This window comes from Danio rerio, chromosome 4 (assembly GCF_049306965.1).
Source record: "Danio rerio strain Tuebingen ecotype United States chromosome 4, GRCz12tu, whole genome shotgun sequence".
Taxonomy (NCBI): domain Eukaryota; kingdom Metazoa; phylum Chordata; class Actinopteri; order Cypriniformes; family Danionidae; genus Danio; species Danio rerio.
The window spans coordinates 38,276,411-38,295,415 of NC_133179.1; the positions used below are offsets into that span (position 1 = coordinate 38,276,411).

General features: G+C 41.8%; 1 protein-coding gene across 1 annotated transcript in view; it reads left to right on the top strand.

The window, feature by feature from the left end:
* The window catches only part of LOC137491115 (NACHT, LRR and PYD domains-containing protein 3-like), a 43,390-nt gene that overhangs the window by 18,283 nt on the left and 6,102 nt on the right, over positions 1 to 19,005 (top strand). Inside the window, exons 6-7 of the mRNA XM_068220210.2 lie at positions 12,165 to 12,360; positions 12,836 to 14,615. Of these exons, the coding sequence (XP_068076311.2) occupies positions 12,165 to 12,360; positions 12,836 to 14,615 (1,976 nt within the window). The remainder of the gene's footprint in view (positions 1 to 12,164; positions 12,361 to 12,835; positions 14,616 to 19,005) is intronic.

Consider the following 19,005-nt stretch of genomic DNA (forward strand, 5'->3'; position numbering starts at 1 on the left):
GAATAGTACGAAGTTTGATTGTAGCTTAGCAATCCCTTCTAGAACTGCGTTGTTAGCCTCGGTGCTAATCTCATCGATGCGATGAACTTGTATGTCCCTCGGGGTTTTGGTCGTCTGCTCTGTATTTTTTTTATTCCTGTTTGGCATCTTAGTCGAATATATCAAACACAGCTGTGTTGCAATAAAGTATTAGATAGTTTAGCTCGCAAATATCTTAAAAGTTGTGGAGCTGTTTTCACATGCGTCTTGCACTCACATGGCGTCACCCGGAAGTCCACCAGGGACATTTAAATATAGAAATAATTGATTCAACTTCTTCTACTGCAGTAAATTTTTACTGTTAATATTTGGCACCAGTTAATCAGGAAGTGTTGATTTTGTTCTCTTTGACTCGTTGGATGGAAATGTTGGTTTACTCGCATGTTTTATGCAATATTCCAGTTTTGCACATACATTTAATTTATATATTTGGATGGAAACACTGCTATTGGCTACATTACAGTCACACAAAGAACAAAGTCACGTACGAGAATGGTTTGTCCTTTTTTAATAAATAAAGCTTAAATTAACTGACCTTCAACAGGGACAGGTACATTAATTAGGATTATTAGTCTTTCTAAAAACTATTTTTAGTTCTGCTTACTTTCATTCATTCATTCATTTTCTTGTCGCTCAGTCCCTTTTTAATCTGGGGTCGCCACAGCGGAATGAACCCCCAACTTATCCAGCAAGTTTTATCCAGCTGCAACCCATCTCTGGGAAACATCCACACACACACACACTACGGACAATTTAGCCTACCCAATTCACCTGCACCGCATGTTCTTGGACTGTGGGGGAAACCGGAACACCTGGAGAAAACCCATGGGAAGTCAGGGAGAACATGCAAACTCCACACAGAAACGCCAACTGAGCCGAGGCTCGAACCAGCGACCTTCTTGATGTGAGGCGACAGCACTACCTACTTCGCCACTGCCTCGCCCGTTCTGCTTACATTCTAAATGTCATATCAACCTCTATCACTTAAGTGATCAATAAAAAGGCAGACACACAAGTGCATTTTTAAATCTATTAAAACTGATCAACATGTATAAAAGTGGGAACGTGTGTAAAGATTTTATAAACGTCACACATTACATTACTTATTTTATTATACTTAAATATTTAAATACTTTAAATGTAAAATTACGCATTAACTTAAGCATCTATAATTTCCCATGCTAACTGTCTCTGTTTCACTGATGCATTCGTGTTGCTTTTTTTTAAATATATGGTCATATTTGCTATAACTCTGCATGAGCAGATCAAGTTCAGCTGGAGAAAGAAATTCTGATCTCTTTTTTTAAGATGTTGTCATAGTCACTCGTAATATCTTTGCTTCATTGATAATGCTTTTTTTATAGTCACGATGTGCGCGCTTAAATCTGAGTTGGTCTACTCAAAGTTGATTGACCTAACTCAGATAAGTTGTTTTGAAACCGAAAACTTGAAACGAAGTTTTCAATCTCTCGGTAAATCAACTCAGAGTTCAAATGTAAACTCAGAGTTGGTTAAACATCTTTACTGAAACGGGTCCCAGATGTGCATTATTCTCTAATAATTCAACAGACTAGTCAATTTCTCCATATATCAGTGTAATAGACGTCTAAACACAGATGGCCTGGTTAAAACAGGACTACATTGTGTGGAGGACTAGTCTCTTAAACATCTTACTCAAAGACTGTGTTGTGTTTTGGTGTGATTTTTGTCTTTTGTAGCTGTGAAATATCTGAAATCATTCAGCAGTAGTGATGGGTAAAGGGGCTCACACACCGCATGCGCCTCTCGGCACCACAAAACGCTGAACTGCCATAGACAGATTTCTATTAGGGTGCCTCCCCAGCCAGGAATGACATGTGGGGCCCAGATGAGGGCTTCATGGGCAGCAAATGTGGGCCCCATTATGGGCTTGCACCCAGGATCCACATTGGGGACAGCCATGAAAGCCCAGACGTACTAAAAGTGGGACCTGTAAGGGTACTGCATGGGTCCTAACTGGGTAATTCAGATGGGTTTTAAGTGGGATCTATAAGGGTCTTATGTAGGTCTTAAATAGGCAATTCATGAAAGACCCATTTGGGCCCCACTGCCTAAAGGGGTTTAAAGTGGGATTGCACCAGAATTCAACCGTGAATGCTCATATGGGCTTAAAGTGGGCTCTGTAAGCATCTTATGTTGGTCCTAACTGGGCAAACATGCAAGGCCCATATTTGTGTTCCCAGTTCAAGCCCATGCCCTCTTGGCCTATAGAAATTCTCTGCAGCACCCTTATGTGCATTACTAGTTTAAACCAATGCCCACTTGGTCCATAAATACAGGGTTCGTACGGGTGCTGGAAATCCTGGAAAATGCTTGATTTTTAATGTAGTGTTTTCAAGGTTAGAAAAGTGCTTGGATTTTGAACAAAGTGCTTGAAACTGCTTGAATTTGAAATTGCAGGACTCCGAAATTACGACCGTTTTGGTTGCATAGGCGCCCGAAATTTTATCAATGCGAGCTTCACGCAGAATGCATTTTTGCACTTAAAAACGCCGAACGCAGCGCTCAGAAACAGTTTTAAACAGTCGTCATGTCAACGTGCTGCAGTAAACAAAGCCCACAATGCCCGCCCCACCTTAAAGCTCTTCTGATTGGCCCACTGCTCTTGCAATGAACCCGAATCGATTGGTTAATATAAACTGTCAATCACTCAGTTCAGATGACAGAGAGCTACTGCCGCGAAAATGTAAAGGTCTGGATCAGAGATAATGGGCACATTGTCTTGTAAGGCCCCCTACCTGGCCGCACCCCTAGTTGAATTTAAAAAAATAAGAATTTAATAATTTTTAAATAAAATGAATCTATAATTTTTTGCCCACATATTAAATAAATGATATATAGTACATATGTATTTATAGTCTACAAAGATTTAACTTATTTTTCAAAGCATTGAATAAAAATACTAATAAAACTATATATATATATATATATATATATATATATATATATATATATATATATATATATATATATATATATTTATGTATTTATGTTTATTTTCTGTCTGTCTCTCACACGATGAATCCAGTCCGCGCTGCGCTGCCGTTAGCCTCCTCCGCCTGGTTAATGCTAGCCACTCATCATTTAAAGTTACCATAACGTCTTCTTCTGTACCCTCATTCTCCTGATCATGGGTCAGTTTAAAGATAGTGTGTATGGAAAATGCCTCAATAAAGATGCCTCCTCTCCTCTTTCTCTCGCGTTTGCTAAATCCACTTGTCCACTCATTTTTAATCTATGACAGATATAACGTTACAAATACAGTCTGCTCAGTTTAGTGCCGGTTATTACAAAACTGACGTTTCCGCGCTTGACCAATGACAGCCTCCTGTTTAGTTAAAGAAAGAAAGGCAATTTAAATATGATAATAATATTAATATGTGATCGTGATTTTTTTGCTCAGAGGAAATTGTTGTGATGAGTCAGAAGGCATTGGATCCATTTGCAAGCTTTATTAAAAGCACACATACATACAAACACAAAGGGGCAATCCAGGAGACAGAACGTGGGACAGGCAAAAGTTCAAAGGCAGGCAGATATCTTACTGGTCAGAATAACAGGCTGGAGATCAGGGGCAGGCAGATGTCTTTCGTAATCGTAGAACAAGCACAGGGTCAGAAACACAGATCAGTCCGAAGCAGGGAGTATGGAACGCTCAGAAATGACAGCTAGGCAAATCAAGACTTCGCAAAGAACCAGAGCGTGAGTGTGGTATATATACACGAGAGCTGATGAGCTGCACCTGGACCGCAATCAGTGCCAGGTAGCAGGGCTTATGGGAGTTTGAGTCCGTGAGTCGAATTAGAATTCTGGCGATGGCTCCCTCTGGTGGTGCACAAGAGGATTGGCATCGCCCTCATTTACAACAGAACCCCCCTCCTGCGAGCGGCTCCTGAAGCGAGAAAGCACCTGACGCCGGGGTCTACCGCGCTGTCGGGGGGCTGGTTTCTCTGGGAACCTCTGATGAAACTCTTCCGTGAGAGTTGGGTCTAGGATATCCCTAGCATTCACCCAGGACCGTTCCTCTGGACCATACCCTTCCCAGTCCACCAGATATTGGAGGGCGCCACCCCGACGTCGAGAGTCCAGCACTTCTCGAACGAGATAGGCTTCCTCGCCCTCGATCATGACAGGTGAGGGGGTCCTGGTTTCCGATTCCTCAGCCGCCTCCTCTCGTGGACCACCAGCGGGTTTGAGTAATGACATGTGGAAAGTAGGAGAAATACGATAATGATTAGGCAAGGCTAAGCGGAAAGACACTGGAGTAATCTGGCGTAAAATTTTGAATGGCCCTACATACCTGGGACTGAGTTTGCGGCAGGGTAATCTCAGACAAAGGTCTCGTGTCGACAACCACACCCACTGCCCTGGTTGATACGAGAGTCCCTGGCGTCGATGACGGTTCGCCTGAATCTCTCTCCTCCTAACTGCCCTCATGAGATGTCTGTGAGCCTGATTCCAAACATCCTCACTCCGTTGCAGCCAATCCGTGACAGCAGGTAACTCAGTGGGTTCTCCGGACCATGGAAACAGAGGTGGTTGGTAGCCAAGAATACATTTAAATGGCGTAATACCCGTAGCTGGCTTTATTAATGAATTTTGTGCATACTCTGCCCACATCAGATACCGGCTCCAGTCGTGCTGTTGCTGATGACAGTAGGAACGTAGAAATCGGATGACTTCTTGATTCATTCGTTCAGTTTGACCGTTGGATTGAGGATGGTACCCTGAGGTGAGACTAACATTAATATTTAGATTTTTACAGAGAGCGGACCATACCTGGGAAGTGAATTGGGATCCCCTGTCTGAGACGATATCATCAGGTAAGCCAAACATTCGAAATACATGATTGCACAGGGCTTCTGCGGTTTCAAAGGCAGAGGGCAATTTGGGCAATGGTATTAGGCGACAAGCCTTGGAGAAACGATCAACCACCGTGAGAATGACTGTGTTATTCTGGGAAACAGGAAGATCCGTGATAAAGTCCACAGCTATATGGGACCAGGGTCGTTGCGGAACAGGTAGCGGTTGTAATAAGCCAGCAGGGGTTTGGAGAGATGCCTTCGTTGTTTGGCAAATTTTAAATTTCTGAACATAATTAATCACATCCTTCGTGAGAGACGACCACCAGAAACGAGCTTTGACTAACTCCAATGTTGCAGTGATGCCTGGATGCCCCGAGCTGGGAGTGTCATGAACATGGGTCAGTAATCTGGTACGTATGTTATTGGGTACAAAAATTAGGTGATTCGGACAGTCTACTGGAGGGTTGTTTTCTTGGTTTGCCTCTTGGATCTCGGTAAGTATGTCCCACTGTACTGGAGCCACTAATAAGTTTGTGGGAAGAATGGTTTCATCACTAAGGGTGGGTTTATCTTCTGATAGCCTGGATAGTGCATCTGCCTTACCATTTTTACTCCCTGGTCTATAGGTGACAATGAAGTTGAATCTGGTGAAGAACAAAGCCCAACGAGCTTGTCTGGGATTTAGACGTTTGGCTGAGCGGAGATATTCCAGATTCTTGTGATCAGTTAAGATGGTGAATTGCTGACTAGCCCCCTCCAGCCAGTGTCTCCATTCTTCCAGGGCTAATTTCATTGCCAGTAATTCGCGATTTCCCACATCATAATTTCGTTCTGCGCTGGTCAATTTACGGGAGAAGAAGGCACATGGATACATTTTGGATGGCTGACCCTGACGTTGGGATAACACCGCCCCGACTCCTGTGTTGGATGCATCCACTTCCACAATGAAAGGTAGGTCTGGGTTGGGATGACGGAGAATAGGAGCTGTGGTGAATTGAGTCTTCAGATCACTAAATGCTTGGCGTGCTTCAGAGGACCAGGATAGTTTGTGGGAGTTTCGTTTGGTCATGGCTGTTAACGGTGCGGCTATTGAACTAAAGCCTCTGATAAACCGTCTATAGAAGTTGGCAAAACCTAGAAATCGCTGCAACTCCTTGAGATTCTGGGGTAATGGCCATTGTTGAACTGCCTGTACTTTCGTGTCATCCATAGTAATCCCTTCTGCACTGATGACGTAGCCCAAAAAGGCGATCTGTGTCTGGTGAAACTCACACTTCTCTAATTTGGCGTACAGACGATGTTGAGTCATGCGTTGCAACACTATACGTACATGTTCAACATGTTCCTCCATCGTGTTTGAATATATAAGGATGTCGTCGATGTAAATGATTACCCAGCGATCCAGCATATCCCGAAAGACATCATTCATAAAGGATTGGAACACGGACGGACAGTTTGACAGGCCGAAGGGCATTACCGTGTACTCATAGTGCCCCCTAGTGGTGGAAAACGCGGTCTTCCACTCGTCACCAGCACGGATTCTGACAAGGTTGTATGCACTGCGAAGGTCAAGCTTGGTATAATATTTAGCCTTTCTTAATTGTTCCAGGGCTGGAGGTACGAGGGGTAATGGATAGCGGAATTTTACGGTGATTTCATTGAGCCCTCGGTAATCAATACAGGGACGTAAACTGCCATCTTTCTTCTTTACAAAGAAGAATCCAGCTGAAGCAGGAGATGTAGAAGGTCGAATGAAACCTTTGGCCAATTCCTCGTCGATATATTCAGACATTGCCTTGTGCTCAGGTTGTGACAGAGGAAATATTCGACCCGTTGGAGGACTTGAACCGGGAATTAATTCAATAGCACAATCACTTGGTCGATGTGGGGGAAGTTGAGTAGCTTTTTGTTTGCTAAAAGCTTCATGTAAGTCATGGTACTCAATGGGGATTCGTTCATCAACGAGTTCAGGTAACATATTGGTGGTTCGCAATGGAATTTTGTGAATGGGCTGGATGCACTGTTTCATGCATGACTCACTCCACTGCAATATCTGTCCGTCCCTCCAGGAGATATGAGGATCATGTCGCCGTAACCATGGCAGTCCCAACACCAGTGGATGAATAACTGAATCAATAATGTAGAATTGCATTTCTTCAGTGTGTAGAACACCAACTTGTAACTGTAGCTTATTCGTGATCATACGGATGCGTCCTTCACCCACAGGACGACCGTCTAGTGCTTCCACTGCAAGACAGGAATCATATGAGCTGAGAGATAGTTCGTGATTTAAAGCAAATTTCTTAGAGATAAAGTTTCCGGCAGACCCAGAGTCGACAAGAGCCGTGGTATTAATCATTCTTTTATCAAATTTAATAATTACATGAATCAGTACACTGAAAAGTGCTGGAACATGGGAAGGACTCACCGATTGAACTGGTGTATGAGGTCGTACGCTGCAGGTGGATTCAGATGATCAAGACGGATGGTAAGTTCAATGAGTTCGTTCAATTTCTTTCCTTCGTCACGGCAAGCCAATTCAGATTGTAGAGTGGCAGTCAGACCCCGTCTGAATAATGTCTTCAGTGTGTCCTCAACCCAGTTAGTTTGAGCGGCGAGAGTGCGAAATGACAAGGCGTATTCTGCAGCTGTGTTACGCCCCTGGGTAAGAGAAAGTAACTGCTCACCGGGGCTTCTCCCCTCTGCTGGGTGCTCAAACACTTCCCGAAACTGCTTGAGAAAATTTTCAAACGTGGGGTAGTTACATTCCTCCTCCTTCCATATCGCTGTAGCCCATTCCGGCACTTTCCCCGTTAACAGATTGCATACAAAAGCCACCCGACTAGAATTAGTGGGATATAATGCAGGTTGTTGGTTAACAAATAGTTTGCATTGTAATAGGAAGCCTTTGCAGCGAGAAGGTGAACCATCAAACTTTTCAGGAAAAGCTAATCGGGGACTTACGGTAGCCGGAGCACTGGAGACATGCGTTGGCTGAGGAGCTGTCATGGTAGCAGGCAGGGTAACTGCAGGATTCGGATGACGGAGTTGTTGCATAGCTCTCACCAGTTCCTCCGTGAGAGATGTTAGATGGGTGAGTTGTTGATGATGGGTGGCTAACTGAGCTTGAGCGGAAAGTTCAGTAGAAACTTGTGCTAAAGCTGCTGGATTCTGTAGTGGCGAAGTCTTCTGTTGCGATGAGTCAGAAGGCATTGAATCCATTTGCAAGCTTTATTAAAAGCACACATACATACAAACACAAAGGGGCAATCCAGGAGACAGAACGTGGGACAGGCAAAAGTTCAAAGGCAGGCAGATATCTTACTGGTCAGAATAACAGGCTGGAGATCAGGGGCAGGCAGATGTCTTTCGTAATCGTAGAACAAGCACAGGGTCAGAAACACAGATTAGTCCGAAGCAGGGAGTATGGAACGCTCAGAAATGACAGCCAGGCAAATCAAGACTTCGCAAAGAACCAGAGCGTGAGTGTGGTATATATACACGAGAGCTGATGAGCTGCACCTGGACCGCAATCAGTGCCAGGTAGCAGGGCTTATGGGAGTTTGAGTCCGTGAGTCGAATTAGAATTCTGGCGATGGCTCCCTCTGGTGGTGCACAAGAGGATTGGCATCGCCCTCATTTACAACAGAAATACAGTTGTCTGAGCAATATAGTTTTTGCAGAGAGGGAGGCACCTATAAGGCTAAACATTGTTAAATACCCACGAGACACTTGTGACTTTATATCACATTTGCATTATTTTAAAAAAATGTTTCCTTCCTGTCAAAAATAAATATATTTCCAATCTGATATGTAACGGGGAGAAAAAAAAAGTAGCACGAGTTCAGCTGATGGTGGATTCGAACCGAGTTGATGTTCAATAGCGTCAAAACATGAAGCTGCGCACCTTACAAGGTGCGCCACTGAGGCTGTATTGCTTAACAGCTCTCTACTCATCTTGTCTCTATCAATCAGGCATCGATGGGCGTAAACCCTGAATAGCTTATTACAACTAGATTCCAACTAGATGCGCTATTTGTAATTAGCCTAAAAAGACACTCCGAAATTGTCTTTTTTTCTCCCCGCTCGCAGGGGCCCCTAGTGCGCACGGGCCCCTGGGCCTGTGCCCATAAGGCCCATTGGTTAATCCGGCCCTGCTTGCGGACCTCCAGCCGAAATCATGCGCGCAGAAAACCATTCCCGCGCGCCTCACGCGCTGCTCTGCTCCGCTCCCGGTCTGAATACCAGCTGTATACATGCACGGCGATAAAATGTATTGTGTACTTATGTACTGTGTAACCGGAGTAACTGATGATAATGATCTTATTTTGACTATATGGCTATGAAGCAGAAGAGATGATGAATCAGGGAGGTAAGACTTAACATTAATTCTCAGCCATGTGTCGGGTCTAAGACAACAGATAATTAGGCTACATAAAAGATTTTTTTTTGTATTCTATAGATTTGTCTTTAATATTCAAGCAAAAGATTTCTTAAGAGATCTTAGCATATCACTTTAGTTGTGTCTTTACATTTCTTTCAGTTAGGCTACATGTAGGATGGATTTCTGTTATTATATATTTAGAATAATAATTGTATAATATTAAAAATAATAATAATAAAGATTATTATTTATTTCTAAGTACATTTCTGGTGGTTCGATCAGGGTCCCATTTTAAACTAGAATGCCACTGACTTGAGGCATGTATAGGTTTTCTATATGACGCATTGTAAATAAAATTAATAATAAAGCCCAGAGACACAATATGTAAATGTTATATTACAAATTGTGTTTATCTACACAAAATGCATGTGAGCTTGATCTACAGGCCAACCAGAATTTAGTGGATGCGGTTTTTCCGTTGGGCGCTTTAAAACAACGGCAACTGAAGCCCCACAGAAAAAAGAAAACAGTTATTTTACAGTATTAACCCCTTCAATATGTGTCTTATTATTTATAGAAATATTTTGTATCCGTTTTAAAACTATAGCCAACCTTTTTCTATATTGTAGACAACAGCAATAAAAACACACAATACTCTGCATTTCAGTTATTTTATTAAAAATATTTATTTTACTTCAGCAGCATCACAACAGATGTGGATCAAAAAAGTTTTTTTTTTTTTTTTTTGTAAAAGGTTCGCAAAAATAAAGTTTCACCAAAACTTAACCAAACGACTGTATGGTAGCACAGCCTAACTAAAATTAGAAGCTAGCAAAATTTGGCTGCGTAAACTTAAAACAAAAATAGCCTGAATATTTTTTACGATAGCTATAGGTAATCAGTCGGTGATCAGTGATCAGTCGGTGGAAGTAAATAAAATAAAGCTGGTGTGTGACCCCCCCTATGTTGGTCTGCGCTCAAGTCTCGCCTCTAGACCGCAACTACTCCCTGCAACCATAACCAATCAAATATCAAATTACAGCGCAAATACCAGCATAACCAATCAGAAAGAATGAAAGTAATTTAATTTTAGAGCCAATCAATCATTGTTTTCATGCGCGATTGTCGCTGATGCGTTCGATTAATCGAATAATTGTGCACATCCCTAGTCTGGTGATTATTTGTCATTTATAGATAGGTTATATAAAGACTTATACAGAGAGGTGATACCTTTTGAACCATTAAACATGTTTTCCTTTAACCCCTTAACTGTCACAATTTGACAGGTTGGACATTTGCATACAGTTACAACAGTACCTTATTCTTAACCTAAAGTAATATTGACAAAAATAAAAAGTAATATTAATGAAAGCTCGGCGTCATGGTGGCACAGTGAGTAGCATGTTCGCCTCACAGCAAGAAGGTTGCTGCTTTGAGTCCCAGCCGGGTCAGTTGGTGTTTCTGTGTGGAATTTCTCCCTGTGTTCGCATGAGTTTCCTCTGGGTGCTCTGGTTTCCCTTCACAGTTCAAACACATGGGCTATAGGTGAATTGAATAGGCTAAATTGGATAGTGTATCTGTGTGAATGCAAGAGTGTATGGGTGTTTCCCAGTGTTGGGTTGCGGGTGGAAGGGCATCCACTGTGTAAAACATATGCTGGATAAGTTGGCGGTTCATTCTGCTGTAGTGACCCCTAATTAACAATGGGACTAAGCTGAAAAGAAAATTAATTTATGAAAGCTTGCAAATTATGGTTTCCATATTTGGTGACCGATTTTCAAAACAGTTGACAGAGGAAGAGTTCATTGATTTGCAGCAAGGATATTCTCAGACTCGTAAGGATTCAATTTGTTACAGGAATTTTAAATAGCAATGCACATGAAATATCATGAACGTCTGGTCTTGAAAGTTTGGTACTACACTCAAACAAAATCTGACTGTAAGTTCATTTTTGACAAATCACCTTTAGGTAGAAAAAGACCAAACTTAAAAAGATACTTCATCCAATAACTGAATTATTATTATTTTTTTACCATTTTTTGGATGAACTGTTCCAATAAATCTATGCTCAAGTATTCAACAATTTAATTTGAAATGTTATATTGTGTTTTGTAAAATAGCACAAATTATGGATTTAAATGTGGAAAAGTACATACACCAAATATAAACGTAATTTACTGCGGTTGTTAGGTGCTGGAAAAGCATAAAAATGCACTTTGAAAGTGCTTGAAAAGTGCTGGAATTTGAAGTTAGAAAAGGTGTAAGAACCCTGTAAATATGTCATGCAAGACCCATATATGTGTTCCCAGACCAAACCCATGCCCACTTGGCCCATGCCTGTCCCTTATGGGGCCCATGTAATCAGCTCATTTGGGCTTCCTATGTGGGACTTGTACTACAAAACCTTCATAGGATCCGCTGATTTCACCCAGCCAAAGCCCATGCCCCCAAAGTTCCCATGGAATCCGTACTTTACCCATCCGTGCCCCACATGTCATTGCTGGCTGGGTAGCTATGACGCAGGACACTTCATATTTCTGTTGCACCACAGGACCGCCATCTGGATAGTTTTATTTTTAATAACGTGAATGTGTGTTGCTGGTGTGTGATACTTCCAGCTGTCATGTGCAGGCCATGTTGCAGCGCTGAGCTCCTCATCTGGTGTGTGAACCCCTAAAGTGTAATGTGCTCAAAACCTGCTTGGATGTACTTTAACTGTGTGTTTATCTGAAAATAACCTTTGAATATTCATCAGCTAATCAGAAGCAAGCATTTAACAGACTCGTAGTATACTGTATTATAATATATTTTCATTAATTGAGGAGGTTGTGGATGTACAACTCTGTGTGAATGAATCTGTTGGTTAAAAGTTGATCTTCTCTTTTCTTCACTCATAGAATCTTGAGAGCAAAATGATCAGATTTGTGAAGAATGAACTGGAAAAGTTTAGGAAAATCTTACAAGAAGAAAACAGACAAGAGTTTGTAAAGGAGTTTAATGAGAACAGAAGCAGAATCACAGAAGCAGCTCTTGATCTCACACTCTTCTTCCTGAGAGAAATGAAGCAAGTTCAAGCTGCTGATACTCTCGTGGGTAAGAGACTTATGGATAGACCCACACAAAACCTGCAGATTTCAACAGATTTTTAGTCCATCATTGAGCCTATTTATTTACTTGTGTAGATGTGTGTTCAATTATATTCATTCAGTTTTTATTTAATTTCAGTGATATTGTTGACTAATATAAAAATGTTCATATGATTTATTTACAATACAGTTGGTAGAGTCATATTTTCTGTCCTTTAGTAGATCTGTTATATACGAGACTTGTGCTTTTAACAATTAAGTGGATCTAATTGGATTTGTATTGTAAATATTAAATATTATTATTTTTATGTTTAAAAGTTTTTTTTCATATATTAACTTTTTAGTTATGATACTACACAATTCTCAGAAATAGCAAAAAAAGTCTGAAAGTTCTGTCTGGCCCTACTCATGGTGATCTGTCAGACTGTCACTTACAAATAAGTCAAGACTAAATCTCTCTGTTTCTTTGCTCCTGTGTTTAGGCGAGCTGTTCTTCATTAATCAGCTTAAATGTAGCCTGAAGAAGAAATATCAAAGTGTGTTTGAAGGAATTGCTCAGCAGGGAGACTCCACACTTCTGAATAACATCTACACAGATCTCTACATCACTCAGGGTGCGAGTGAACAGGTCAACACTGAACATGAGATCAGACAGATTGAAGCTGCTTCCAGACGTCATCAGTCACTAGAGATACAAGTTGAATGCAAACATTTGTTTGAAGCAGCTGAACAAGACGAGCAGATCAGAACTGTCCTGACAAAAGGAGTTGCTGGCATCGGGAAATCAGTCTCTGTGCAAAAGTTTGTTCTGGATTGGGCTGAAGGGAAAGAAAATCAAGACATCAGCTTCATATTTTCTCTTCCATTCAGAGAGATGAACTTAAAGGAGAAAGAAAGACAAAGTTTAAAAGACCTCATAACTCAGTTTTTCCCAGAGACTAAAGGACTGAACCTTACAAGAAGCACACGATTCAAAGTCCTGTTCATCCTTGATGGATTGGATGAATGTCGTCTTCCTCTGAACTTTGCTGGTAATGAGACGTGTGGTGATGTATCTTCAGCAGTCTCTCTGGATGTTCTCCTGACGAACCTCATCAAGGGAAATCTGCTTCCTTCTGCTCTCATCTGGATCACCAGCAGACCAGCAGCTGCCAGTAAGATTCCTGCTGACTGTATCGACCGGCTGACAGAGATACGAGGATTCAATGATGCCCAAAAGGAGGAGTACTTCAGAAAGAGACTCACAGATCAGAATCAGGCCAGAGAAATCATTGATCACATTAAACAGTCAAAGAGTCTCTTTATTATGTGCCACATCCCAGTCTTCTGCTGGATTTCAGCCACTGTTCTCCAGAACATACTGAAACTGAAACACAGGGCTCATGCTGAAACACTGCAGGAATCTCCCAAGACTCTGACACAGATGTACACACACTTTCTCCGCTTTCAGATCCAGCAGAGCAGAAGAAAGTATGATAGAGAAAACACAGCAGATGTCTCCTGGGATCCAAAGCTCATCCTTTCACTGGGGAAACTGGCCTTCCAGCAGCTGGAAAGAAACAATGTGATCTTCTATGAGAGCGATCTGAAAGACTGTGGCATTGACGTCTACAAGGCATCGGTGTACTCAGGCATGTGTACCCAGATCTTTAAGGAGGAGACGGGAATCATTCTTGGTACCATGTACTGCTTTCTTCACTTGAGCGTTCAGGAGTTCATTGCAGCCCTTTATCAACATCTGATTCTAGACAGAGACAAGAAGAATGAATGGTTTTTTAAACAGATAAGCAACAATAAAGACATGATTGATTTGCTGAAGGCTGCAGTGGACAAGGCTCTGGAAAGTGAGAATGGGCATCTGGATCTTTACCTTCGCTTCCTTCTCGGTCTGTCTCTCCAGTCTAATCGACAACTCTTACGAGGCCTGTTGACACAGCAGGATGACAGAGACCAGAGCAAAGAGGAAATAATTGCCTACATCAAGCAGAAACTTGAAGGGAATCTGTCTCCAGAGAGATCCATCAATCTGTTCTACTGTCTGAATGAATTGAACGACCAAACTCTGCTGAAAGAGATTCAGTTTCACCTCAGTAGAGGAAGTCTGTCATCTGCTGACCTTTCACCTGCCCAGTGGTCTGCTCTGGTCTTTGTGTTGTTGACCTCAGAGGAGGAGCTGAAGGAGTTTGAGCTTCAAAAATTCCAGAGATCAGACGAGTGTCTCATCAGACTATCAGCAGTCATCAAAAACTCCAAAAGAGCTCTGTAAGTCAAAGTGCTTCTTTTTTTCATCTAAGAAGTAGACGTTTCCTGAATTTAAATAATACAGTATATTATGTTAATGGTCATGAGCTTTAGGTCATTTTTGGATAGAAGCAGTCAAAATGAGTTTGCTTCGCAGGGTTGCAGAGCGCACCCTTATAGACAGGGTGTGGAGCTCTGCCATATGGGAGGAGCTCAGAGTAGAGCCACTGCTCCTCCACATCAACAATTCAATTCATCTTTATTTCTATGGCACATTAACAATGTAGATTGCATTAAAGTAGCTTCACATAGAAGATCATAGTAAATTGAAACAGTGTCAGTTCAGTTTTGTGTTGAAGTTCAGTTTAGTTCAGTTCAGTGTGGTTTACTTTTTACTGCTGAGAGTTCAAACACTGAAGAACAGAAGTCAGCAGAGTTGGCTCAGGCATCTGTCCCACCGGGAGGAAGCCTCGGCGAAGACACAGGACGAGCTGGAGGGACTATGTCTCTCGGCTGGCCTGGGAATGCCTCAGGATCCACCCGGAGGAGCTGGTGCAAGTGTTTGGGGAGAGAGAAGTCTGGGGTTCTCTCCTAAGACTGCTGCCCCTGCGACCCGGCCATAGATAAGCGTATGAAAATAAGAAATGACATGACATCATGTTAATGAACATGAACATTATTGATATCAACTAAACTGCAAAATACATTAATAATTGTTCATTATGTAATGTTTTAGTGTTTTTTAAATAACATTCAGATTCATGTTTTGGCAGTGGTTGTTTAAGGGATAGTTTACCCAAAAAGTGAATTTACTAATTCTTACTCACTCTTCATGGATATAAACCTTTCTAAAACTTTGTTTTCTCCTGTTGAACACAAAAGAAGATAATTTGAAGAAAGCTGAAACCTGTAACCATTGACTTACACACCAGTTGGTTTTCCTACCTCGTAGGTCAATAGCTAATGGTGTTTAGCTGTCATAAAAAGACATGGGGATGATTGGGAGGCCATGATCGTAAGGGCCGATTGAGGGACTTTGGCCAGGACACCGGGGTTACACCCCTGCTCTTTACGAGAAATGCAATGGGATTTTTAAAGACCACTAAGAGTCAGGACCACGGTTTAATGTCTCATCCGAAAGACGGCGCCCACTGACAGTGTAGTGTCCCGTTCACTTTCACTAGGGCATTATTACTCACGCAGACCACAGGATGTGCACCCCCTGCTGGCCTCACCGACACCACTTCCAACAGCAACCTAGTTTTCCCATGTGGTCTCCCAGCCAGGTACTGGCCAGGCTCAGCCCTGCTTAGCTCCAGGAAGTAACCGCTTTTGGGCTTGAGGGTGACATGGCTGTTATCGTCTAAATTGCACACAAGTCAGCTATAAAATGATACAGAACCTTTAAAGTCCTTTCAGGACTGGAGTGGAATGATCACACTGATGTTTTCTCCATTCTGTCTATTTTGACTCATATCTATGCTGATAATTATAAGGTAACAATGACACAGACACACACACACACACACACACACACACACACACTCGTACACTATGGTCAGTTTTGTTCACCCAATTCACCTATACCAAATGTCTCCACACTGTGGGGGAAACTGGTGCTGGGACTAAAACCAGCGACCTTCTTGTTGTTAGGCGAAAGTGTTTACCAATTAACCGCCATCTTAATCGCCATCATACAACCATCTTTTTTATAATATCTTCTTTTAATTGTGCAGGCAGGTAAGACAAATGCAAGAGCTGGATCTAGGTTCAGTTCTAATGTTAAATAAAATCCATACACAAAAATATTGACAGAGCTGAAGAGCAGAAAACACAAGCAAGAGAAACACACACACATACAGCAAACTATGATCAACATATAATGACTGAAACAGGGGAGCTTAAACACACAGAGAATAGTGTGTTAACAAGGGGGTGGAGAGTAACTGGGCAACTAACAAGGGTAACATGGGGAAAACTGGGGTGAACACAGAGAACACAAGGAAAACACAACAGTACAAGGACAGGACAACCAGGACCGTGACACAGCTCCCTTCTAGGAGAAGATTCCAGATAATCCTCAGAGGAAAACACGAAACAAGAGTGAGTTCAGCAGCTGGATGGGTTTCAGTGGACAAGGGTGATGGGGGAGAGGCAGCTTAATGAAACAATGACAGGGTACAGGACAGATGGTGAGGGGGAAACTGACAGGCAGGTGGACAGAGAGGAGGATAAAGCTAAGGCAGGGACTACTGGACAGTAAACCAGAGCAGATCCTGTATATCTGGCTTTTTATCTCAAAGGTTTTGGAGAAGATTGTTTCTGTACAGCTGAATGATTTCATGTTTAATAATAATGTTTTTGATAAATTTCAGTCAGTTTAGAGCTGGTCATAGCACAGAGTCCGCTCTATTGTGGGTTTCAAATGATGTCTTGCTGGAGGTTGGTTCAGGTAGCCCTGTTCTTCTTCTATTATTGGATCTCACTGCTGCTTTTGATACAGTGGACCATGACATCCTCATTAATCATCTTAGAGAACACGCTGGTATCCAGGGTCTAGCCTTGGACTGGTTCTCTTCATATCTGAAGTATAGAACTACATCAGTCAGTTTGGGCAACTCTTGTTCTTTTGTCATTCACTTACTGTGTGGGGTTCTGCAGGGCTCAATATTGGGTCCAGTTTTGTTTTCCCTTTACTTATTTCCATTGGAAATTTTTTTGAAAAGCATGGCATAAATTACCATCTATATGCTGATGACTCTCAAATCAATCCACCCTTCAGGCTATGTTTAATAGTTTGGCTGATATGAGAGATTGGAGAACTCAGCTGCCAGGCTTTTAACAGGCACAGAAAAGGAGAGCACATTACACCTGTACTGGTTTCTCTACACTGACTGTCAATACAGTTTAGAATTCAGTACAAAGTACTGCTGTATGTTTATAAATCCCTCCATGGCCCCTGAGTATATTTCTGAGCTAATTAAAATACACCAACCCGTGAGATCTCTTCACTCTAAGGATCGACTCTATTTGCAAGTTTCACGATCACGCTTGATATGTGGAGGTGATAGAGCTGTTTCAGTTACTGCTCCAAGACTTTGGGCCGATCTTCCACTCTCTTTAAGAACTTCTCCAACTCTTGAGTGTTTTTAGAGGTCACTGAAACACTTATTTTCTTCAGCTTTTACTCGTGTGTTGTAAGTTGATGTATTTGGTTTCTTGTATGTTTGCTTGTATTCTGTGTTTTATGTACAGCACTTTGGTAGCCATCGTGGTTGGTTGAAAGTGCTTTAGAAGTTAATTCAGTTGAGTTGATCAGGATAAACAGCAGGAGCACAGAGCTATAGTGGAGCTGGTGAAACCCTCCATGATGATGCGAGCCCACCTTTCTGGAGGTTTTAAACACCTCTAGACTGCCTGGATGTCCTTAAAGCGGTGGTCTAGAGTGTATTTTTAAGGCTTGGTTGTGTTGATAAGATGCAATGCGATGTGTGCTCATGCTTCATTTGTAGAAAATCAGCTTATTTTTCATATTTCTAACTTTGACTATATACAGCTACTCAGCTAACATGAAGACACATGTCATATGTCCTAGTTCCTCTGAAAGGCCCGTCCTCAAAAGGCTTTGATTGGTCAGCTAATGTTGTTGTCAGCTAAAATTGTGCTGTGATTCGCGGATCGGCTCCACATCACCAGGAAAAGTGTCACGGCCCAACAAGCACACACTTTTGCGCTGTGTAAATCCTATCAGTCAGAGTAGCTGTTAGCCGTATCAGTGTGAGCCTGAATCAGACAGAAAATGACACAGAGGACACAGCTGAAGCTCACGCCAGCTCTCTAAAATATCATCTGACAAGATTCTGTCACATATATTCAGAATAAGCATGTGTGAGTCATATGAAACATTCTCATATCTTTAGAGTGTTAGTTATCTGAGATGTAGAATGCAAGGAAAGTATCCTCATAGAGAGACTCTGCATTTTTTGCACTGAATTTGCACTGAATTTTTAGCTGAAATGTGAGCAGTGCCAAACAGCATTTCCCGTTGTTTACATCCTTGTTTATGTCCTCGCTACAACATACTGTTAGCGCTAGAAACTGTGTCTGATGTACTGGAGAAGACTGAAACTGCTGTACTAGAGTCAACTGAAACGGTGGACATGGCTGGATAAGGCTGAGGAACTGCAGGCAAGATTACAGGGCAGACAGTCCTGATCACTGACATGGAGGAATCTTTAGAAACAAAAACACACAAACAGCAAACAACAATGTATTATATTTATATATCTTCTTTATATATCTTCTTCGAATATATTTATATATCTTCTATATTTCTGTCACATATGCATCTGTTTAATTGTATTCTGAAAAGTGCTTTGAGATGCAACTTTCAAGATGCTACAGAAGATTA